This window comes from Meleagris gallopavo, chromosome 2 (genome assembly GCF_905368555.1).
Source record: "Meleagris gallopavo chromosome 2, MGAL_WU_HG_1.1, whole genome shotgun sequence".
NCBI classification, from domain to species: domain Eukaryota; kingdom Metazoa; phylum Chordata; class Aves; order Galliformes; family Phasianidae; genus Meleagris; species Meleagris gallopavo.
In genome coordinates this window covers 34,932,514-34,957,491 of record NC_139405.1, presented here as the reverse complement: position 1 = coordinate 34,957,491, position 24,978 = coordinate 34,932,514, and the positions used below count along the sequence as shown (strand labels likewise).

At 38.2% G+C, this 24,978-nt stretch overlaps 1 protein-coding gene and 2 long non-coding RNA genes across 9 annotated transcripts in view; 2 read left to right on the top strand and 1 right to left on the bottom strand.

Moving 5' to 3' along the window:
* The window catches only part of LOC116216313 (uncharacterized), a 56,321-nt gene that overhangs the window by 17,099 nt on the left and 14,244 nt on the right, over positions 1-24,978 (top strand). For all 3 annotated transcript variants that reach the window (XR_014882127.1, XR_014882128.1, XR_014882129.1), the window contains exons 2-3: positions 4,580-4,720; positions 5,279-5,365. This is a non-coding gene — a long non-coding RNA (uncharacterized LOC116216313). The remainder of the gene's footprint in view (positions 1-4,579; positions 4,721-5,278; positions 5,366-24,978) is intronic.
* The window catches only part of PLD5 (phospholipase D family member 5), a 167,695-nt gene continuing 143,901 nt past the window's right edge, over positions 1,185-24,978 (bottom strand). For 4 of the 5 annotated variants that reach the window (XM_085219641.1, XM_085219644.1, XM_085219642.1 and 1 more), the window contains 5 exons: positions 24,390-24,587; positions 19,832-19,971; positions 17,660-17,825; positions 13,514-13,628; positions 1,185-11,940 (listed from right to left, as the gene is read on the bottom strand). In XM_085219641.1, the coding sequence (XP_085075767.1) occupies positions 11,705-11,940; positions 13,514-13,628; positions 17,660-17,825; positions 19,832-19,971; positions 24,390-24,587 (855 nt within the window). In that variant the 3' untranslated portion in view covers positions 1,185-11,704. The remainder of the gene's footprint in view (positions 11,941-13,513; positions 13,629-17,659; positions 17,826-19,831; positions 19,972-24,389; positions 24,588-24,978) is intronic. The other variant, XR_014882126.1, reaches the window with a different exon arrangement.
* LOC116216314 (uncharacterized) lies at positions 19,966-24,976 on the top strand. The gene is made up of 3 exons (XR_004158842.2): positions 19,966-22,059; positions 22,564-22,662; positions 24,029-24,976. It is a non-coding gene; the product is annotated as an uncharacterized LOC116216314 (long non-coding RNA).

Below are 24,978 nucleotides of genomic sequence, written 5' to 3'. Positions count from 1 at the left end.
CAAATGTCACTGCTTTTGTAGGCTGTTGTTCTGTGCAAGAATAATTATGAATTAACATAAGTTGTACCCACTGTGCTGTTACTGAACCAGCTACTTTCAGGTGTAAAGCATGGAAGGAAGAAAAGAATCTGAGCTTGTTACTATCTCCTTTATTGGTACCATCTGATAAGCTCAGCTACTCTGGTAATTTACTGCAGCATCTTCAGGTGCTTCCATTTCATTACCCTATATAAAATGTTTTTTTCTTTCTCTTTTGTCATTAGCCTCCTGCTGGTCTAAGCAGCTATAACCCCAAGAAAAGGTTGGGGCTTGAAGTGCAGAGCGAGGCTCTATGGCCTTGATTTTTGGCAGAGCTCACATTAGACAGTTTTATTTGTTTCTTCTAGAACTTAAAAAACAACAACAAAAAAAACATTGCAGAGAAGCAGAGAGCTCAGCAGATTTTTTTTTTTCCTATTGTTATAATGTCTTTTCTAATAAATGCTGTTCTTTGTGAGTGGAATAATGGGACAGTTTTTGGTTTCAGTAGCAACTGGTCCTGGTTAGGTGGGGAAGAATTGGAAATGCAGGGAGAGAGTTCCCTGCTGGATTGGAGTGGTAAGGTAAAGGACATCCTGTAGAAGACTGCACTTTTGCCTGACAGCAAGATTTGCTGTTCAGGTTCAGGTTTGGATGGTGTAGTGTTGAAAGTATGAGAGAGGCCAAGAGCAGTTCCTTGGCTGTGTGGCTAGGTTGCACAGATTGATACCAGTTGTCCAATCTCTGCTTTTCCTCTTCTTTCCCAGGGCAGCTGCAGCCAGCCATGCTTAGCTGGGGCACTGTCTGGTCGAGAGCAAGCTGTGGGCCAGCAGGGAGGTGGATCAAGTTTGTACTGTGCTACTGCTTGACTTACCGGTGCTAATATAGTTGGCAGAGCTGACTTACAGACTGAGAGTCTATTCAGTGTGGGCATAGGTGACATGATGTGCCTAGAAACAGGATTTAGGCATAGTCTTAAGTACCTGAAGCTTAGAATAGGAATGAGCAGACCTGTGTTGCTGTTGCTGTGGCAGCACACAGCCTCGATGGAAATCTGTCAGTGTGTACCTCCGTCTGTACCCAGGGCTGGAGGCTGGGCTGGGCTGTGCTCAGAGACGCCACCGCTGACTGAAGCGCAACCGAAAGAAAATAGGAAAAGCATCGTATACTGAAACAGGATTTCTTTTATTTCAGTGCAGTACAAAGAAATAGGAGTTACTTAGGAGTTACTTTGCTTTGAATGAAAATACCAAAACTAAAAAACAAAGCAGATGAAATTCATTCATGTAGTACTAGGAATCCTTGGATATCAAAGCAGTGAAAAATGATAGCTATGGTGCTGCAGCATTAAAATAAATATTTACATATCTTTAATGATTTTTTTTCTTTTCTTGAAGTAGTGTTATACCATTGATAACTTAGTTTGCAGCTGTGTTGTATAACCCACTTCCAAACATTGATGATGCTCTGTTAGCCATCAGTCTTTCAGCCAGTGATTTCCTTATGTGCAATGTGCCCCGGTACAGCAGCACCCATCCTGTACCAGGCCACAGCTTCCCTGCTCTCTGGCCAAGCCAAAGTCAGTTGTTCTTAGTTCCAAAGAATGAATCTGCTCATGTGCATTGAATGTTGGTAACGTAGAGTAATGCTGTAAACAGTGGGCCCAGTTCACAGACAGATACCACAATTCATTGTGGTAAAATCATAAGGAAGTTGTTTAAAAAGAAGAAAACAATAATAAAATAAAATTGTTACCTTGCCTGTCATCCTGCAGCATGAAACACAACAACTGCTCAGTTTGCAGTTTTTAAACAAGAGTGTTTGCTTTCAGATTGAACCAGGACAGGTCAGCTGTTTCCTTAATAAAGGCAGATGAGTTATGTTTCCAAAGGTATCAAAATGTACAAACGTACTGGTTTACATCAGAGTTAATAACCCTGTTTACAGACTCTGATTTTATTTTTATTTCTAAGTACACATCCATTTCCCAGGTATTGCTATGAACCAAGCCCATTGTAGAAAGGAAGCACATTTCTTGCCAAGTTAAAAGTCTTTATATAAGAACATGTTTTTATAATGGATTTGAAGAGCTGCTGTGTGAGTTATTAAAATCGTGTGTCTTCCTGCTTGCGCTTTGTAACAACACAGAAAATGGATAAACGTGGTAAAATGTAGCATCGTTTAGAAAATAACGTGTAAAAAAAATTCAGTATCTTATATTAAAGCATTTACACTGCATAGGCATTCATATAAGGATATAGTATAATAAAACTTATCAAATATATAAGCATGCAGCAGTTGCCTTATTCACAGTTCTAGAAATGACCACACGTTGATTTCCTTAAATACAAATTGGGTTATCCAAAATAGATTTTGCAGCCACTCTCCTTTGCGGAGGCAGACTATGTTCTTATGTGCATTGCAGGTATTGACCTATATAACAGGCCTAAGCTATGCCACTGTATTGTACACATCTGTGATAAATACTGTGTTCTGAAATAGGAAGGCATGATGAGAAGTTATCCATACTTCTCATAGAAGAGCTTGGAGACTGCACAATGCTCGAATTAACAAAATATATAAGCACATTTACTGTATTCTCCTTAGAGAGTAATACTGCAACCTTGCCACGTATCTAACTACTGCATAAGCTGGCCATGCAGTTTTCAAAATAAGTTTAGACAGGTTTTTCTATTTGATAGAGGAGGCATAGTAGTAAACTCGTATAGTACATGTCCTCTCTGCCTGCAAACTTGATGAAAGACTCCTGTTACTCTCAGCTTGTGTAGGGCAATATAATACAATGCAGTGCCAAAATCACACCCACAGGGAAATTTTCTTTTTTTCACTTACTTTCTTGAAGGCAGTGTTTGCATATACAACGGTGAGCTTGAACTGTTTGCCATCTATTGCAAGATGACAGTACCTAGGTTAGACCTCTCTATGGCTGCAGGGAATCTGTTGGAGAAAGTGGGGGCTGTTGGAGCTTGCTGCTGTGTGTAGTTTTGCCTTGCTTTGCACAGCTTGGCAGCTTCACCTGGTGAGGGATTCAGGACAGCAGTGAGCAACAGGTTTGGAGGCAAAGCTTTGTGTTAAAGTTGTGTGAGCTTTGATGCTGATAACAGGCCTTGGCCATGCCACGGTTAAACTGGAGTGAAGATTATGACGTAAAACCCTTCCTCCTTTCAGGTGTTTTATTCTGCTTTCCTTGTCTTTGTATGTAGCAAAACTAAAATAAAAATGTTTTCTTTAAACAACATGCACATCTATCTCCTTTCTCTTGGCACTTCAGGTAAAGCTAGCAGAGGTAATGATGGAGGATGTCACGGCATCCCCAATGCAAGCTGCAGGGACTCATCGCTTTGTACAAAATAGTGAAGGAGTCCTACATAAAGAGCGTGTAAGAAATAACAGCTCAAAAAAAAAAAAAAGCCAAGTAAGAAGTGGAGGGGGAGGTAGCAGAAACACTGTCTGATGGGAAAAAAAGGTGTGGAAAGAGAACAGGAAGAACTGGGGGCAGTGGTAGCTGAGGGGGGGGAAGGAAAGTGTAATCCTCCCTATAAGGTTTAGTTGAAAGAGTAGCATTGCCCTTTGTTTTTTAAAAAATAAAGTTTGGCACACATGTATGTGGGAGTGAAAAGATAAGTGGACGGCTTTGGTTTGCGCTATTGGAATCTGTTACGTTAATGTATTTCTATGCTGTGGCCAGTTTACTTCTGTAGTTTGTTATTTATAGTCTCTGTGTGCATATTCTATTCCTATTTCCTAGCAGAGGACATGCAGCCCTTCCCAGTCAGGGATGTGCTGTTTCCTATCGGCCTCGCAGTAGGACAGCGGTGAAACAGTCACTGTACTAGAGATGTTTCTAGCTCTTCTGATGTACCCATTTCTCCTATGAGGATGTAGCTCTGAGCATTTGTGTGTGTGGAGCCTCAACTCCACATCAGGAATGTGGTATGAGGACATTTGGAATCTGAGATGGATATGGGGGCATCCTGAACTCTTTATTGTATTAGCTACCTGACAATTGGAAAATGGGTTTACAGTGTATTCTAGTTGGTGTGCTGCTGTAAATATTTTTTTCTGCTTTCTCCAGACTTGAGATTTCTTTTTTGACATTGGAGGACTGTCAGAAGTGACTTTTTAAGTGACTATTTGGCAGTAAGGTTTGTATAAATATACATAGAAACTGTATTTTTTTTTGCCTAACTTTAAGCTATAAACTTTCACAGGTGGACCATAAGACCTTCAGTGCCAAAACTTTGAGCAGTGCATCAAAGCTAGTGATGCGTAGACTCTGCACTCTCTAATATTCAGAGCAGCAGTTCATGTGTGGGGACTGTACACAAATCTACTGGCTTGTTTATGTAGAAATGTCAACTTTATTTATCTGGGGTACTGTGCTGGCCTCCCAGTCCTCTTCCAGTTCTTGTTTATTTTTTAAATATTGGCAAAAATGAGAATGCGCTTCATTTTGATACTGACTTCTTAGGCATCTTAATATTTGCATTAGGTTCTTTATGTTTCTCACTAAGTCTGCCATTCTTTGTTCTTTCCACAGGGAAAATTCCTTCAGTCTTGCCTTGAGTTTATTTAAAGCACTTGCAGATTGCTAGAAGCAGGTGCTGCAGCTGCTTTTAGTATAGTGCTCTCCTGGAAGTGGAACAGATTGTACTTTGTTGTGAGCCCCAAGTTCCCACAGGTATGTATCACCTTTTGAGTACGAATAGAATCTGGATGGGTAGGACCTTTGTGTTTTCTAGAAACCTTATTAGCTTTGCTTATACAAACCAGTGAACTATTCCTTGGAAAGAAGGAAAAGTATATTTTCCACTCTTACCTGCCTCTTTCACCTATCTCTCAAAGTGAAGAAATGAATTCAGTTCCTAAAGACAGGGATCCTCTCTTCTTATTGTACTTAACAGCAAATTTCAGTCATTAAAATCTGGCTGCATGGTAGAAAAAAAATAAAGTAAAAAAATTTAGAACAAAATGAGGCCGTAAGAAGGCTTTCACCAGAACCTCTACATTATTTAAAACTTGACAGATTTTTTTTTCTTCCATTCTTCCCCCTCCCACCTTTCTGTATGTATATTTCTCCAGGTGAACGCACCTTTCTCGTGTTTTTATGCTCCTTTATTATGTTTTCCCTAGCATTATATTAGGTTAGGGCTCTCTGAAAGGGCAAAAGCTTGCTGAGCAGCCCATGGTTTTCATATGGAGCAGATAAGTAGAAGTGTTTTTTTTTTTTTGCTCCTAGAACAGTCACAAGTGGAAAACCTGGAATGTGCTGCTGAAGGAGAAGGAAACATTGAGAGGGCAAGTGATATTGGCTCCTCAACCTTTAGTAAGAAACAGTTGTTGCTTCCAGAAGCATCTGCTTTTCTTTTAGGGTTCTCAAGTTTCAAAAAAACCCAAAAGTACAGGTACACTATCACTTGAGGAGTTGCAAATGAGGAATAAAGTAGAGTGATAGAATACTGAGGAAATCTACTAAAAAAATTTTGTTAGCAAGTCAGTCATTAAAATGTGACTTCACACACTTCCATTTTAAGAGTTTCTCATTATATGTGTTACATATTGTCTTGTTCAGACAGTGCTACATATAATGTTCTGTGCCTTTAATCTTTAAAATGAAGTTATTTCCCCATGAAGATCCCAGGAATCTCCTCAAGGTTACAATTTGAAAACATATTACTAGCTTCTGAGTTGGAAACTTTATCTAGGTAGCATTTTTGGTTTAAAAAAACAACAAAAAAAATTATACATATATACACTTGAGTGTGAGTCATGTTTGACCTGATGCTTGTGCTTTGTTCTCACCGGTTTGTTAGTTCAGAATGGTATCTGCCCAACTTGACTGTATTTGTACAGTGAGAGAACACATCGAAATATGACATGGGATACTATATCTTGGAGGTATTTGCTGTGTTGCAATCCTTTGTTTATAGAGCACTAAAGAAGTATAATGTACAAGAAAAAGTTCTGTTTCTAATATTGCTTTACTTCTCAGTACCTGCTACATAGAGTTCAGTGGTCTCTTATTTATGCTGATTTCTTTGCTTTCTGTTATGCAAATAAATTTTGTAATTGCTGAAGTTTTCCTCCTCACTCTGGAAATAATCATGGGAATTCTCCTGAAGAAAAGAACAGCAGGTGCTTAAGAAATGCAGGATTTTGCAGGGAAAGAAACAAAACAAGAACTTAGCCCAGAGCCTTTAGGACAGCATCCAGTCTGTTAATCTAATCTGATTCAAGTTGCTTTGACTCTGTGGCTATTTTTCCTTTCTTTCTTTCTACCCAAATAGCATGTATGAAGCTGTTGAGGATGGGACTGTTACGAATTAACGTTGTAAGATATAATGCCCAGTATGTGTTCATGATGCAGATACTCTACGTTATACACATTTGTGGCCGTATAATGTAAAACTTTTCAGTAGGAGCACTAAATAATCCCCTGGGATGCTACAATAGTGAACTGTTTTGCCATATTCTCTTTTATTCTGTAACTTCAATCAGCTATCAAACTTATTTTTCTTCTTAAAGAGAAGCTTAACATGTTCAGACATGCAGCTCCCTGACTATTACAAGACTAGAGTCCATCTGCTGACTTCAGCATCCACACATTGTAAAGCGTGTGAGTTCCTTTCATTGTCTAAATTGTTTTGTATGAAGTCTCTCTCTTCTACGTGCTAGTTTGGCAAGCTTCTAAGGCATTTGTGTGAAGTAATGATGCAAAAGCTACCTGATTCAACACTGAGAAATTTCTAAGTAATATTCAGCAGTAGTTATAGTGGAAAAATTACAGGTGAAAAAAGCATTCTGTGTAAAGTAACAGCTGAGCTACTATAGTGTGCGGTGTTGTAAGTGGAACATGTTCAGTGGTGTGTTCAACTCAGGCAGTATCACCGTGAACTTAAAATACACAAAGGATTCATTCTTTTTTTTACAGTAGATTAAATGGGTAAAGTGAAAAAATGTGAGTGCATATGTATAGAAAGGATAGGAGTGGAAATAAAACAATGCCAGAAGTTACCATCTGTAAACATACAATAGGTGTAGCTGATATTTTTGTATTGAAATAAAGGGCTAATTTTGAAGTCCAGAATGGTAGCTTACAGCTCTCTATAAGGCCATTCTCAGGAGTCAAGTACATGATGTTCAAGAGGAAGATGTTTGTAAAGGACTTCAATTTGAAAATCTGGAATAGCCAGCTGATGTCTTACCATCTTATTGGAAAAATTTGTGTCGTTTTCAGTAAGTACACAGTAAAGTCACAAAAAAAAAAAAAAACAACAAATTCTGTCTGGGTTTCTCCTTGGATTAGGATGAAACGGTAGGTAACATTAAAGTGGATCTTAGTTCAGTTTTTATGTATGCAATACTCAGTGAAGTAGTAGAAAGAATTTAGATGGTTAGTAATATGCAAAGAGTGGGTAGCTCTTAGGAGTAGAATTCTGAGCATTTTTAGGCATTTCTCAGGCTTTCCCCTGAGCTGTGTTCACAGTCTGGATTTATTAGAAGGAATACCTGGCCCTGAATTGTTTAATACATTGCACAGCAAGGCCAGCCAATTCAGTTCAAAGATGCATTACTTACAAAAAAAGTAAATCAGACAAAAGCTTACTTAAATCTTTTCTAGTCAGGGTACAACTGTGGCCATTGTGTGATGGCATGTAATACGTGCTTTACTGGTCTTTGGAAAGAAAGACTAGAAAGAAAGAGTAGCTGTAGACATTTGTTCAGGGCAATAGTTAAGTCTTCTCTATTGCATTTTTTGTCTCTGGTATCAAAAACAGAAGAACATCCTTCTTCCATACACCCAAACAGACCCCCCAACAAACAAGCTCCAGTAACTATGTGCTCCCTGGTTTGTAGCATGATAAATAAGATTACTTGCTAGAGCAGAAAAAAAGCAGTGTCCTGCCCAAAACTACCTGAACTGTAACACATGAGACTTGTGAAATAACCACTGTATTGGACTTCACCCTGTGCTTTAAACGAATTCCTGTGGTGAAGTTTTGCTGTCAGCCATGTGCTGGGAGAATTTCAATTTCACTTACTTGTTTTTATACTTCAGCAGCGCAGACTGCTTTGATCGCTTTGTGGTTTAGTTGATAACAAATGCAGGACTAATTTGTGGAGTTCAGTTTTAAAACTGAGCTGGGATAAAAATTCTTGGAATTACACGCTTGACATTTGGACCAACATAGCATATATAATTTTTGTCTTTTTGTGACTTTAGTGTCAGGTACTAACCTGTAAACATAACAATGTGTAGTTGTCTTACTTAGGAGGCTTGTTGTATGCCTCAAACCAAGCACAAGATCTTAGCAGGACTTCGCTCGAAGAACAGTTAAACAAAAACTATGAGTAAGGCACTAGTCAATGCAGCAAACGACAGTCTGTATTCTTTAAGAATAAAGCTGTTCTGTTTAGGAAATTACTTGTAATATGACAGTTACCAACACCAGCTAGAAAGGGATTAGAGAAAGTGCATCTTTTGGATTATGTCTTTGATGTCTGTGAGACACTACTGAATGGAAATTCCTGTTAGGTTTGGAAATTGTGCAGTGGTGATATTCGGAAGAGCTGAAGCAAGAGGTAACTGGGCTAGACAGATCTCTGCTAACTTCATGTGAAATAGATTTGTTAAAGAATTGTTTACATTGGTGGAAGGAGCTGAAGCCACAGTTGAGGCTGCTGTGGCAAATCTAGTTAAGCAGAAACAGTGCTAGCCAGAAACAAATAATTGGCTGCAACAGATTTAAAAAAAATAGTGTTTGTATGATTCTTTTTTTTTGTCTGTTTGTTTTCTCCTTAATTTCTTACTTGCTGAAGTCCAAGGATGCACTTTGTTTCTTGGCTAATGTAACAAACCATAGCCTTCTGTGCTGCTTTGGAGCTGCTGTCATTCAAAACACCAACCTGTGCTTTATACCAAATGAAACTTGAGCCTGCCAGTCTGGCTGTGGGATGGCTGACACTATTTTGCATTAGAGCTGCTCAGAGAAAACCAGACCCCTTCCATCATAAAAACAGAATATACTACTACATTTGGGGGGGGGAGGGTCATTGAAACATCAGAATTTGTTCAAGTCAGTGAGAATGTAGTTAAAACAGATGGACCGAGTTAATGCTCAGGATTGTATTTCCCTAGAATCTGTCTGATGAAACTACTACATTTGAATCATTCATTTGGTATACTGAATAGAAGGTCAGTGGTAACTCCATTGTCTCATCACTAAATACTAAATCAGAAGAGACAGATTTGACAAATGTCTCTTCCACTGAGATTCTTCATTACATGTACAAAACGCCATTTCAAAAACTTAAGACACTGTTAGCATACATAATGTGAGGGAGAAAATATTAATTATTTTTGAATATTATTGCCATCAGGAGCTACGGCTACCAGCTCTGGACAGTGGGGAGAAGGGGTTCTGTGTAGGTTTTCTTTTCGCTTTTTCTGAAGACTCGGTATTAAATTTACCTTGAGCTTTAAGATCACCCATCCATGGGGACTTATTCTCAATCTCTCAGAAAATTTACAAGTATTGCAACCTGTTTTTAAAAATGTTTTTGATTTTTGATTTTATTTTATTTTTTCCCCAGTGACTCATAGGACAAAATTCATTGGTGATATAACTTAGCTGAGTGGTAAGAGTTTCACCAGAGATGAATCTGGGCTAATCTTTATTTAGTAATAATAGAAAAAACACTTAATTAATTGCTGGGGATCTCTACCATGCCTGCTATACATATGCTGAAGTTATATACAGAAGAAGGAAAATATGAAAGTTTTTCTTTGTAAAGACTTTTCCTTCAAATCAACTCAGGTAACTTTTCTCTCTTCAGATTACTTTTCTTTGTTTCTTAAATGAATGTCAGGGTATATGCTCTTCTCTGTATATGTGAAGGCTAATAAACTGCACGGTTTATCTGAATGTTACAAAATGTTCTTGAGCATTACAGCTCTGCACAGTTTTTTTTCTGTAAAAGTTGACAACTAATAGAATTATTTTCAGTAAGATGGTGTACAACTGGGAAATGGCAAAGCAAATGGTGTTTAGGAGAAGCATGCTTTTGTCAGTCACAACTAGTTTCGTGGTGTGTTCCTCTCTCTCTAGTGGGCAACTGTCAGAAAATGGCATTAGGAAATTCTAAAAAGGTGCAGATTCAAAAACTGTGCTTACTTCAAGATAATTTTTTTTTCTTTAAAGCTTGTAAATGAAACCTGCATTCTGAGTCAGGGTGTCTTTTTAATTAACTTGTTCTTAAGATGAAAGTAATCCTCTGAGACATTTCTTTTCAGTTAACCCACAGCTTTCAGATTGTCCCTTCTGTAACCTTCAGCAGGGTAAGAACAGTCTGCATTTTGAATACAGTACCTTTTCATCAAAATGAAGAATGCAGTTTGCTTTTGCAGCTGGATTGCTTCTGCAAGCCAGAAGATAGGGATTTTCATTAAGAAAGTAAGCTGTTATGGGGCTGGAGAAAATTCTGTTGTCACACATTAATACCTTTTTTTAAAGAGCAAATTCACACTTTTACAGAACAGTTGCATCTTAGTGCAGCTGAGTCATGGTTGTAGAGGGATACCATTAATGCCAGCTGAAACTGGGGCCTAAATGAAAGCATCACATTTCTGTTAGACTGATATATTTATCTATATGGATGATGTTTAAAAAAAAAATGCCATTTCACGTGTTTTTTATTGATATGAAGGGGAAAAAGAAGTATGAAATTAAACAATTCTTGCACTTTTTGCAGAACCTTTTACTATCCTAAAAAAATTAATAAAAAAAAATTGTATACATAGTTGTCTAAAAATGACTCAGCAAGCAACTGCTGGCCTGCACTTGATGAATATTTCAGTAATTTTTTTTCTTGAGATTGCAAGAAAAATCAATCCTCGATGTTTGCTTTTACTGAAGAGATTTACATTGTTATATACCATTGTAATTATAAATAGCAGTTATGTTGAAAGGAATCCATGTTATACTAATGAAAATTGATTTAACTGAGAGGTTCCAGGGATTCTAATAAATTTGTTTAGGTCAACCTTAATCCCTCAAAACCTTTGTCCCTTTAGAGATGAATAAATCACCAGTTACAGAACTCAAATGTAATTTAAGGCTGTTTAGAATACACACAAGAGTGATGCTCATACTAAATGCTGAAAACTAGGAAAAACTTGTATGACTGGATGTTTATTTAGAGGGAATTGTTTAGATAAGTGAATATATCCTTATTCTGCTATCTTTTCTAATATAGTAAACCTACCACTATTTGTACATCAACAGTAGCTGATCTTAGAATGCCATTTCATAGCCAGGATCTCAGTTCTGCCAGGGGTTTGTTGTAGCCTCGATGGCAGTTAGGGAAATTCTTAAAACAGCATGAGTCAATTCTTCTGTTTCAGTTAAGCTCAAACCAGGAACATAAAAATTAACATGGAAGCAGAAATGACATTCAGTGTCAGAAGTAACAAACCTTGAAAGTCCCAAATCAATAGAGAATATATTTTAGACAGTTTTTATATAAGTGTGCTTTTTCCTAAAAACAATCCCCCCCCGAACCAAACTTTTTTTTTTTTTTCTGAAGTCTTTTGTCTGTAAATATGAAAGAGGGCTACACCCCAATGTAATTCTTCATTGCCATACTAAACAGTAAAATAGTCTCTCTAGTTCACATTGCTCATGGCAGTCTTATTTGATGTTGCTTTACTGAGTTTGTGATTAAAGCAGTTTGGCATTTTTGTTGGTTGTAAACTTTTGGCATAATGTGAATACCAGTCTCTTTCAAAAACAGCCTTGAGTTGCTTTATGATGCTTGTGCTGTTCCCCGCGTCTGCTTGGTTGATAACGAGGCCTGCTCCAGCGTTCTGCGTAAAAGCATTTCCTACCCAATCAAAATTACCTACGAGTAAAGGCAGGAATACACAACAAGTGAGAACAAGTTATTTATTCAAAATTAATTTGCTCTTGCTTTTTATATATTATGTTTGCGTGTGTGTGTATTTGTCATCAACCTTCTCAGTGCTAAGAATGAAAATATTTTTGGGCCTTATAAGCAAGCTGATGTGATAGATAGTGGTTGCTCTATAATAGTGAACCAAAGCATCTTTAGGTTACCTACTGACGACTACTTCAGAAAACTAAAACAAGATTTCATGTTTTATTCCAGTTCTTACCATCTTTGTCAATATATATCTGTAGCAATGAAAATACAGATATGGAAAAGACTATAAGAAAACAAAATCCTAACAAAAGGCTTAGAATCCATGCTACAAGGCACTGAAATTTTACTTGGGTATTGGAAAGAATTTAAAATGGAGTAAAAAAGATGAATAGGAAGCTCGTACGATATTTGGGAGGGGAGAAGACGGTTAGCTCAGCTATTTGAAGTGAAAAGTAAGATTTGGATAGATTGAGAGGGATGTGTGCGCACATTAACTGTGCATCAGTGCATACCCTTCAGAAATCTTGTTACTTACTTTTTAATTCAGCAGCTTTAATTCAGTTTTTGATCCTGCAGCTCAAGCACACCTCTATCAGTTTTATTATTTTGTTAAAGATAGCTTTTATCATGCATTCAATGAGCATTTGATAGTGAAATTTTCTAGGTGTTATGCAGAGACTTAATATTTAAGTGTACCTTCAACCCCAAATACCAATTAGATGTATATTTAATGATGAAAAGAATGTCTGAGATGTCAGTATAGTTAAATGGAATAAGATGATGTCAGAAGGGAGGATGACAGTTGGTTTTTGTAGAGTATTTAGTAGACTTGACTATCAGTTTAGTAATGATGTATCACAGTGTATTATAATAGCCTTTCCCCTTAATACCTGAAGGGGACCTACAGGAAACCTAGGGAGGAACTTTTTATGAGGGCAGGTAGGAAAAGGAGAAGGGGAAATGATTTAAAACTGAAAGACAGTAGATTTAGAGTAGATATTAGGAAGAAATTCTTTCCTTTGGGGGCAGTGAGACCCTGGAGCAGGTTGCCAGGAGGGATTGTGGGTGGTCCAGAAGGTGTTTATGGCCAGGCTGGATGGGGCTTTGAGCAGCCTGGTCTGAGGTAGATGTCCCTGCATATAGCAGAGGGGCTGGAACTATGTGACCTTAAAGGTCCCTTCCAGCCCAAACCACTCTATGATTCTGTGATGTGGGAAATGAAAAGCAATCCACCTTTGTTGCATTGTGGAAGCAGTATGTTAGTCATACTTATTCCTATTTCATGAATTATATTGTATTTTCTATCTGTTTTTTAAACTCTGAAAACATCATACTACTTTTGAGAAACTGATTCATAGGAAAAAAGAAATTTAAGAGGTTTTTAAATAAGAAATTAAAAGCTATCTTCATTCAGAAATTAGACCAGTAATTTAACTAATGAGTAAATCAGCTATAGATTCCTTACTATAAGTGAGTGTTATTTCAAGCTTGATGGCTACAAGTTAGAATTGCTGGAGAGGTGGTTACTTACCAATGTATGCAGCTCCATCAGTCACCATATATTTGTTACGGTTTAGTTTTGGAAGGGAAGTGTTCTTCTGATCTTTGAGAAAGCATGCACTCTCTTCCTCGAGGTCAAAGAATTTCTGCCATAAAAAAAAAAAAAAAAAAGAAAAAGAAAAAAAAAGGTTAATAGGAACCATTCTGTCATGGATTAAAACAAAAACCCACAACAGAAAGTGTGTACTTAGCAAGTTGGAGATGGATCTGAATCATTCTGAAATACCTCATATTTCTGCATAAAGCCAGAAGAACAGGGCTTCCTTTGCACAACAAAACAAGAACAGAGATAGTTAGCAGCCATGTGTCCTTCAAGGGTACTTGCATTAACTTCCCAGTGATTTGGAAGATAAAGCAAAGCACTGCATAACTAACTTTTGTTGTAGGAACTAATCTAGAAATTGTGCGTGGGTGAAGTTTTCAATGCCAGGAACCAAAACATGACAAGCTCTCTTCCCATGATTATGATACTTAACAAAAAAATTACATATCTTGCCACAAAAATAGCCAAGCACAATCATCATACAAGCTTAGAATTGTCAAACTGAGATAGGTTCGACAGATGTGCAAACAAGAGAAAATTTCAACTTCAGACAGGAAAAGATAAGATGACTTAATACGTAACGTGTTCTCTGGCAACAGCTGACAAGTCATTCCTTGTCAGTACAGATACCATAGGGAGCTGCATCTGTGCTCACAAACAGAATACAGACGTTTGCCTTAGCTAAGCAAGCAAACCATCAGCAGCATTAAATAGCTCAGATTAACATTCTCTTAGCCTACCTTCAGCAAAAAAGCAGTGTTAATAACACCACCTTTTGCTAGGATTTCATTCATTGTTTCCATCCTTATTTTAGGAGTTTGAAACTTTAAAATAAAAATGGTGCTTAGGAGTAAAAGTTTCATAGTTAATGCACAATATTTTTTTGACTCATAGGACAGCTCTGTTTTGATGTTTCTGGAAAATCAGTGAAAGGTTCTGTTTTTTCCTGCCCCTTACCTTAGCAGACAGCTGGTGCTGTAGATCTGTATGCTACTCTACAGCTCTCCTTCCTAGGCTCCAGTTCTCTAGTATCACATCTAGTTACTTTCAGTGGACCTTTCAGAAGATGCACCTGCCTGTGTTCAGCATGGTAACCAACAGTGCTGGGTCTCTTCTAAAGCTCCTTTGAGTGTTAGAGCATGCATTCTTGCATTGTAGGATGTACATAAAATGTCAAGCATGCAAAACTTAAGTACAGTACTTAATGACAGGTCAAAGAGGCCCACCAGTGAACTCTTCACCTGGACTTCATTCTTTATGATTCAAGCTTTACTTTCACGATCACATTTGGTACAATTTTGGACACACAATGAGTGGGACAGAGGTGCCTGAAGGAGGAGCAGTTTAGTGGCAGCTTACCTTGGTGTTTGGTGATGTGCTCCTTTTTTGTCCCTAAGGAAAGCTTCTTCTTCATGAATTCTTCCCAGTCTTTTTTTTTTTTTTTTTTTCTTTTTTCCCCACAGTACGTGCATTGAGTTTACACACTCAAAGCAGAGTCAGGAGGTTTTGTAGCAAAAGAGAAAAAATTGTTTCTAGACAGAGAATGCTGTTGAAATTCAGTGTTTGCAACAGGGAAATCGTCTTGCAGTCTGCTGCCTTAGTGATGTCCTCCATCAGACTGCAAAATGACTGCTTGTTGTTCTTGTTCAGGGCACTGCTAAACACAGCAGGTTTGCAGAGCCCTGGTTTTTAACTGTGTGTTTGTACCAAAACTTGAACTAGTCTGGCCAGCTGCCACAGGAAGCCAGGAGGTTCCTCTCTAATGGAAAAATTACATCTGTGCTACCTGCTCCAAGGTGACCGAGTACCTTGGGCTGCTGCCTTTGGCAAAAAAACTGCAGTGTTCTCTGCAGCTGTAGCAAGCCAAGCCGTGGGCACCCTGGTGGGACCCCAAAGGCTTTGCTGCTCTTTCCAGAAGAATTAAAAAACAAGGCATACCACAGGGAGCAGAACTTAACAGGCAGAAGAATGCACTTTGTGTAGGACTCAGCTTTGCTATTCCCAAGAGAACAGAAGGTGGGAGGGTATGATTTTGGTCAGAATACTATTCAGGCATTAGCACTGGATAGCAGTTCAAGTACATTTTCAATCAGTTTGTAATGTAATTTTCTCTTAAAATTGCAGCGTTCTTCTGTATAAGCCTATGTCTACATGTCTGCACATGACAGTAGTTTCTGTAGAGTTTTGTGTTCCCTTGCCCCATGCACACACGTTATTACACTTTGATCCTGGCTAGAACAGATGAATGCAAAGGATATACATTTTAAGAAAAGCAGTGCTCATCTCTCATTTTTTGTGAATCAGATACGTGTCGTGGCCGGAGGTACAGTTCAGTTAAAATCAAATGGTTGCCAGCTAACTCTGAGCCCTAGGTTATTACTCACACCAAACTAGTTTTTCTTTTTTCTTTCTTTTTCTTTCTTTCTTTTTATTGTCAAGGCACGGACTTAAACAGTGCAGCACATCTGGTGCACAGTGCAGAGGTAACTGAGCTGTGCCTGGAGCTTGTTTTGGAAATTGTTATATTTCTATTTTAACTACAGATACTCTGGCTAGGATATCTAACTAGAAGAGATGTCTAGGAATCTTTTTTTTTCCCCATCATTCAGCTCTGTCCAGAATAAATTCTGTGCTAAAGATTTTACCTATAGGTACAAGTATGTACAGCATTTGGTACCACTTCAATAAAACATACATAGAATTCTCATGCTAAAGATGGAACAAGTTAGAAGTTAATCAAAATAGAAGTGGCTTAAGCAATGTCATTTGTGTATGTTTTGTTGGTTTTCAAAATACACTTATGCTGCTTCTCGCTTAAGAAATAACAGTGCTTTTTATGGCAAAAATGTCTATTTTTAGATACGTACAGTAGATCCCACATCATAACATGCGAAACACAAACAGTACTTTTTTTTTCTTTTTTTTTCCTGCAATTAATAGAGTCACAGAATAGTTTCGGTTGGAAGGGAACTCAAAGCCCACCTAGCCCCATCCCTGTGCTGTGGGCAGGGCTGCCCCCTACCAGCTCGGGCTGCCCAGGGCTCCATCCAACCTGGCCTTGAGCACCTCCGTGGATGGTAACCCACACCTTCTCTGGGCAGTCATTATTTTTTCTTGTATTTTGTACTTAATAAACAAAAAGTGGGTGCCTAAGCAGTTGAACAGTAAGGTTGCACAAATCCAGACTAAAAGACATTCGTGCTGTCACATTTACCAGCCATAAGGCTCCAGTTGCCTTGGTTAGCCTTGCTGTGAAAGACCAGATGCAGTGTTTTATGCAAGCTGTCCCCCACACAGACTGCCTTTTGGCATCATTCTATTTTTCTCTCTTAATTTTAGTGTCTGTTACTACTAGGAATAAATTTAGTTTACTATATTATGTAGGCTGCTCCAAAAGTAATGTCTATTACTTATTTCCATGGGAACTACAACAGGCACAAAGAGCACAGTAACACCAATTGATAAAACATTCTCACCTATAAAACACTTTCTCAACACAGTCGCCACCATTAGCTTAGCTCTGCGTTGTTGCCAGTGATGAACAAGATGAACCTGCATGCTGCACTTGTAAAAATCTGCACAGGTGGAGGTGTTCTGCTGTTTCAAGATGTTCTGTTGTTACTGGAAAGCACCACCCACCATCTCACTGTCCACTGTTTGATCTCCATCAACATTCAGCAAGCATTGATGAATGTCAGTGGATGCCATTTTTTCTGCATGGAGGAATTGAATCCCACACCCTTGCTTCATATGCTTTTCCATGTCAGATGCCATTGTGTCAGAGTGCTCCTCTGCTGCCATCTGCCACACAGCTACAACATGTAATGGAATATTGGTGGGTTCAGCTCTGCTGCAGTACCACCACCGTCTGCCTCTGATGTTGTGGGCCAACATAGTAACATAGGAGGCATTACTTTCAGGGCAGCCCTCATCCATTTCCTTTGTTCTTTAATGGCGTTCAAAGGCTTTGCTACTAATGGAAACCAATTCTCAATTGTGAAATTTTCTTCATTTTTTCAGGACAGGGCAGGGAGAATATATAAGATTCAAAGAAGGAATATTGTTTATACTTACAACTTTCAAACTACAGCTTGGAACTTCAGTGCAGATAGCTTTGAGAGACGAAACAAAGTTGAAAGTAAGGGGATCTGTGTCTCTTGAGAAACTTATGAGGAGTCGTACTTTAATACTTCGTAAAACTAATGCTTCTCTTATCTTCCCATCTAGAAATGGCCAGTATCTGTAGAGAAAGAATACAGGATATTCACATAACTCAAAAAAAAACCAAAAAAAAAAAAAAGTATTTTTAGGCAGCCATGCATAGAAGACATTACAGGGAGAACTAAACACATGTGAATTTAATTTCCTGTTTAAGGAGCACTGCTCTCATCTGCAAGAGTTCTCACTGAGAAAATCAGCCAGCATCCTGTTCCATGTCACTGTACCCTGCCAGGGCACGGAGCAGTGCAGGTGAGGATAGTTAAGCTATGTTCTCTCATAGCTGCACCAGTTGCTCCTGCATCACTGCCTGTAGTGAGAGTAGTAGAACCAGTAGAAGCAGCTACAGCTAGAGGGTGCTGCTTACCTATCCCAAGCAGAGGAACAGGAAGGATTTTCTGCTGGTTGCAGGTGTAAGGGAACAGGGACAATGAAATCTTTGCCATGCTCTCCCTTCTCCTCTGCCTCATACAGGGAGAGGAACAGACACCTTATGTTAAGTTCATGCTTTGAAAAGGAGAGCTGCTGCTGTACATGGTGTCTACATCCTTTAATAGCAGAAGGAGATGGATTGTTAAAGGAGAATGCTGCTTTTTCCTGGTAATTTCTGCCATGAACAGGATACTGGCCTCCATGGTGCTATTCTCACAGCTGGTGAGAGAGATGCATGTTGTCATTAGTTCAAGCTTTGTATTCCCAAGGTGAAAGCAGGTCAAGACAGGGAAAATTAGACAAAGAAAATACTCTTTTGTTCTAGCAGTTCAAGACATTCAACCTAATGAAATCTGATCTCTGTAATGCTAGAAAATAAAAGTAAAAAAATGGAAGCTGAACAGGTAGGGAAACTGTGGTAGTGCCTTGAATACAAAGCCATAATGCTAAAGAAAATGTTGCAGAATTCACACAGGTGACTTTCTTGGATCTCCCTGAATCCAAAGGATTTCTGAATTATTTAGGCACAAGAACAAAGAAGGGAGGAATACAGAAAGTAAAATCACATGCAACACTGCAGCAGTTGTGCATACATAGACCCTTTCCAATCTAAAGAGAGATCAGATGGATGGATGATGTGAGATTGAGGTTCCTGCAGCTTGCAGTACTCAGGATTCCGTTGATGTGAGAGAAGCTATATGTAATGAGTTTATCTGAAAAGCCCTCTTCTGGATTTGAAATAGTTTACACAGTATATTAGCCAAACCTTTTTTTTTCTTTTTTTTCCTGAAAATGTTGAACAAAACATATCTTCATGCAAAACTGGAAAAAAGCACATTTCGCCTAATGGCAATCAAAGTGCGTGGGTAGAACAGCAAGCTTAACGAGATGCTCCGTTCATAGGAACTGTTACTGAGGGACCACTGGATACTTCTTTCTGAGTGGAATGGTTTTATAAAATTGTGGCTCCAGTTTTGGGTGATAGGTACTTTTTAATGGTTCACACAAACCATTTAAAAATGTTAAAAAAAAGTGTGTAAAAATTATTTGATTTTGTTCTTAGCATTTTTCAGCCTATCAGTTATGATACAACTTAAAATGTGATCTACGCTGAATTTGGAAAGACCTTTAATGTGTCTGTGTATTTCAGTAAAACTGTGACATCTCCCATGCTTCATGAGAACTCACAGCACGTTGTCTCTCTTCTGCATGCACATATACTCTCTCTCTCCTGTTGAACAGTTGTGAAGTTATGGTATCAAAGCAGTGGATATAACAGTGTAAGGAACAGGATTCATGGATATGTAGGTTCTTGTACTCCTGGGTCTCAGTCACTTGCAGATGGTCTCACTAAACAAGTTCTGAGCCCCTTTGATAGGCAGATCCAAAGCTTAGGACCCTGAACTGGAAATGTCTTCTTAGCTCCCAATTCTGCTCCCATTTAAGTCAATGGCAGAACTCTCACTGATTTCAATAAGAGCAGAATTGGGCCCCAAGAAATTGTTCCACATAGCAACTAATCTCCTGTGAGTTCATTATCTCCAGCAGACCTTATAGTATCGTGACAGCATGCTAGCCCTGCACATGGACACTCACCGTTTAGCATTTGTGTCAATGACGATCGGCAAGTAGTCCATGACAGCTATGTATACAAACTGTTTGGCATCATCGATAACATTGTATATAGCTTCAATATCCAGGACTCTGTCCTTTGGGCAGAAGAGTTTAGGTGAATTCTGTGAAGGCAAAATTCAAATATTGCATTTAAAATAGAAGGACAGATTCTTCTCTTCTCCCTTCACATGTCTTAAGGTAGTAAGCAATATTCTGAATCTCAGTAGAGACTGTTAACTTTACCCGTCCTGCTGGAATACTGAAACATCAAAGTAATTTTCAAGGCTTATTTTTTCCTTGAAAACATCATCAGGTAGATACAGCTGGGTAAAATGTAGACAGCACAAGCTTGAAAACTGTCCTCTCTGAAGCTCTGGCTGAAGGTGTTACATTTCAGATAAATCTGTTGTGGAGTCCCAGGACTGGTTACTGTAGATAGAGAAAAATCTGTGAACCTAATCTGTCACTTACTACCAGAAAGTAGTCTGTTATGTTACTCATGTTTACACGACCATACCGTTACCATTTACTCAGTCATTGTTGTAGGGAGATGCTGCAGTTTTGGAAGAAGCTTATCTTTAAAACCTGGCTTCAGGTTTTACCTGGTACTGAGCTGGTAAGTAGCAAGCCAAGATTTCAGCTTTTCTCGTCTATGTGTAGGGATGCAGAAGGTGACAGCCTGCTAGAGTCACCCACCTGCAGCACAGGCCAGGGCCTACTACTCTTCTGCCCAGCAGAGAAGAGGTGGAGCCATCTGTTACATCGCTCACGGCACCTGAGAGCAGGGGCTGCTAAAGGCATTTGTAGAATTAGAGCAAATGCCAGTTCCTGCACTGCTGGCTCTGCCATTGCATTGCTTTCCTGATGCTGTGCCATCTCTCCTTTGTTTTCTGCTTGGCTTGCATCGAGGCTATATGTCTATTTTTTCTTTAGTGGTGTTGTTTTTTTTTCCCCCTCTCTTTCTGTGTACAGAGATTGGTAGTGCCTTAGTCACTGATTGATGTGAAAAGGCTTCTTACAAAGAAGGAAGTTAGGAAAATGTTGGAAAATTAACAGTAGCAAAATTGTAAGACCAGTATTCCAGATGCATTCTTGAATACTAAGAAAACCAAACAGAACGTGTTTTTTCAATCAATCTGGAAGATGATCTTGTTGCTAAGATACATTACAGCAATGACTCCTGACTATAAGAAGGAAAGTTCAGTGACTTAGTGTTGTGCTTGTTGTTTTATATAGCACAAAGGTTGAAAGTGAAATACGTTTTCAAGGAACAAGTCTAGACTCAAGAAAAGGTGTAAAATGAATTTGTTAAACATAATTTATATCATCTGAAATTTAAAGAGGCTGTTGCACTGTTCTTATGCTCAATATTTTCTTACAGAGAAGTTGTAAGTCACAAAGAACAACAAAGGAATTGCTACACATTGTCATTTTCAGATGCCTTCATTACAAAGACTAGGAAGTCAAAGATGGTTAGAAGAAAAACCTCTGTTCTCCTTGTAATACTCATTTTAAATTTCTTTTTGTTTTTAGCCTTTCAATTGGTACTTTCTTTTATGGCTGACCTCTGGTCATCATGGGTATTTTAGTGCTTTCCTCAGTGTTGGATAGTACTTTGTCAAGACAGCAAGCACTGTGTGATACATCCCTGCAGCAAGCACAAGCAGGCGCCATGAGAAGGGCAGCGATGAGGAAGTGAGCTCCCAGCCTCTTACAGGCTGTTCGTGTTGGTATTTTAGGAGTAGCCAAGGTAGTAACACTTGGTTCCACCAAACCACACAACTCCAGGGCAGCCTTTCAGATGGGCATGCCGATAACCAGCTGGCGACTTTTTGAGAATTTTTTAGTAGGTGAGAAATTCATTGAAAAGTCATGTTTTCTGGAAGAAATAACTGAATCTATTGATAGAATTTCCTCACCATACCAAGTAAACTTTGTAGATTAAAACAAAACAATTGTATTAACTCTTATCCTCGCCTATATCTTCCTAACTGAGGAGAAAGGAAGCACAGAGACAGGCACTACACTGAAATGTGGATACCCATTCTTCTAATGAAGAAGTGTTTCCTAAGTGCAGTGTGATGGGCATCATCTCCCTTCATAACAGCAAGGCCTCTGACCATTTCAAAGTGGATGACCTATTGGTGATAGACAGTGAGTGTCATAAAGAAGGTCCTTGCGTTGCTCTCCTTGCCCCAGAAGGCTCTCAGGTAAGGTATATGGGAGCAAGTTCAGATCTAAACATTTTAACAGCTTTTGAGCAGAATTTTGCTATTGCACCAGAACAATACATCAGAACAATGTATGTGGAAGTAGCTCAGTTAAATTCAGGTCTGCTTTGCAGCCTGCTCACATAGAAGAAAAGTTAAGTAAATAATATTAAGTTATATATTATTAATTAATATTATTATTATATTATTATATCATTTTATAATATATTATATTAATTTTATATTATAATATTATATTTTATTATTTATTTTTATATTTATTTTATTATAATATTATATTTTATATTATAATATTATTATATTATTATATAATATATATTATTATTAATATTATTAAGTAAATAAATAGTAAGAAAAGTTTTCTTACTATAGATAACCTAGTAACTAAACAGGCTGTGACTACAAATTCAGGTAGCTCCCAGAGTTGGACTTGCTGATCTAAGCTTCTGACTACTGTAACTCCTTCCTTTTTGTTTCCTGAAGTGGAATTCCAAGATGAGGGCCTTTTTGTCCACAGAAAAGAAGAATGCAGATCACATGGGAAGAACTGCATGTTCTGCAAGCTGCAGAAGAATAGTTTTTGTAAGAGCTCTCTCTGCTTGTCTTTGTCTAGAATTAATGGTCTCCTTAAGGATGGCCTTTGCCACATGACTATGTGGCCCCCCTAAGAAAGGCTTCCAGCAGCATTTCTTAGTTTCTTACAGATTGCTAAGAAGAGAGTAGGAGTTCACATAATTTTAATAACAGCAACTACTTCAGGTAGAATTCGTTTTGCAGCTCCTCAGCTGTCTTAAAGTCAGTTCTCTTTATTTGAGCCAGTCTTTAAGACTGTCCAGAATGAATAGAAGTATATGGCTCCTCAGAAGACTGTTAGTTCTGGCTGCCCTAGGCACTTCAGATTTTCACTCGTTTCACTCCAGAACAGCTCTCCATCTCTCCAGTGACTGTAAAAGTCTGAAAATCTTGGACACTTGAACTTTCTGTGGCTCCCAGCAGGTGAAGGTAAATCCTGTCCCATTTAACTACTCATCTGCATCAACATCTTGTTCTAGTGGCTTGTAAAAATTGAGTGCTACATACTTCATGTTGTACTAGACTTAGCTGACAATTCCTTGCTTTATGTAGAATAGAAAATAACTCTTACAATCTTCAGTCTATTCCTGATTATGAAGGCTGTTTTATTTTACTCATATAATAATGTCCAAAAGGAAAGATCCTTCAATATCTGTATCAATCTGTGTACTTTTTTCCAGTTTTGCTACATCACTTCTGAAATGGATGAGTGTTCCATTTCTTCCCATTAAAAATACAAACACACAGGCAGTGAATGCACAGTGAATGCTACTTGAATTTTAGAAGTTTGAAAATATCATTTAAAAATAAAAGTAGATCATGTTCTACAGAAGCATGAACATCTCAAGGGAAGAGTGAAGATCCTTATAAATATCATGTACAAAAATTCAAGCTCTGACATTAAGTTTATAATACAACATTTGATCCCTGATTAAGAATTCATTTACTTCAAGCTATTCACCTTGTATCCACCATTAGAAGTAAATTAGCTAATTTGAAGGTCGTCCCTACCATTTTCTAGATGAAAGAGGAAAAGTAGTGAAAATTACAGAGCAAAGAATAAGAATATTGCACATATTCTGCAGTAGTTTTCAGTCATGGCAAATTGCAGATAAGAACAGTTTCACAGAAATAAAAATGTAAAAATATACTGTGATTAGCTTCTTTTACAGCACAGGAAATGATAAAACTTTCTTAAAGCCTTTCAACTACTGAAATAACCACTTTCCCAGACAACAGAGTGATGTATAGATAACAGCTATAGTGGTCTTACCTCTGTATCTATGTATCCAGTCACCTGCACAAGTCTCATCTCAGCATTAATAGCTGCTTGCAGCTAAGTACATAGCAGTAATGCACATTTTCTTCTCTTAAGGTCAGTTGAAAGAAACGCGTATGTACCAGCTTAAATTACACCACGTAAGTTCATATTAATGGTAATTTCCATCAGTAGTCCTGTTAATTTCTAATGGGTTTATGTGCTTTCCTGAAGACAGATTCAGGTGCTTTCAAAGAGCCACAAAATATTAGAAAATAAAATAGAAGATATGAAAGCCAAGTACTGAACTGTGGAAATAAAACCATCTAATATCTGTCAGGGAGAACACAGCCATATGATGGACTTCATCCAGAGAACAGTTGAACACCTCTGTTTCAGTAACGAGGCACTTTAGTTTACATGAGTTAAATAATCCTCTCCCCTTCCCTCCCTCTCTGCAATTCATTTCAGAACTTACCGACACAAAAGCTTCTGATTTTGTCTCATTCAGCTGCAGCGTCAGTTTGTTTTGAGTATCATACACTCCATAGAGTCTTTTAGACCAACTTGGAGGTATTTTATTCTTGTATTTTAATGAACTGTACAGGGCAAATATCCTTTGTAAATCCAGGACCAGGCAGCTGCAGTTGTACACGATGACACCAAGTTCTTTCATCTGTGAAATTAAAAGTTCTTATTATTAGTGGTGTTTTGGCTGAGGGATCTGTGGAAATAAGCAGCAAGAATGTAAACATTTTCTAAAAGGTGACTTCCAGAGGCGTACCTTGGACTCAGTAGTATTATTCTCAGCTACAGGAACGTTCGTGAACAATACTCTGTTAAAGGAAAATGCACGAGCTAAATTTTCAAAGTCAAAAGCAGGCAGAAGTTGTAACAAGGTTTGTATGCATAGCTGTGTTGCAACCACGTGTCCTGACAGTACACCACGCCTGAGAGATGGACACAACTCCAGAGCTGATGTCCATTTGTCACAGGCACCTTTTTTTTGCAGCTGTTGCTCAAGAATTATAATTCTTAGCTGGGATGGGTCTTTTTTTTTTTTTTTT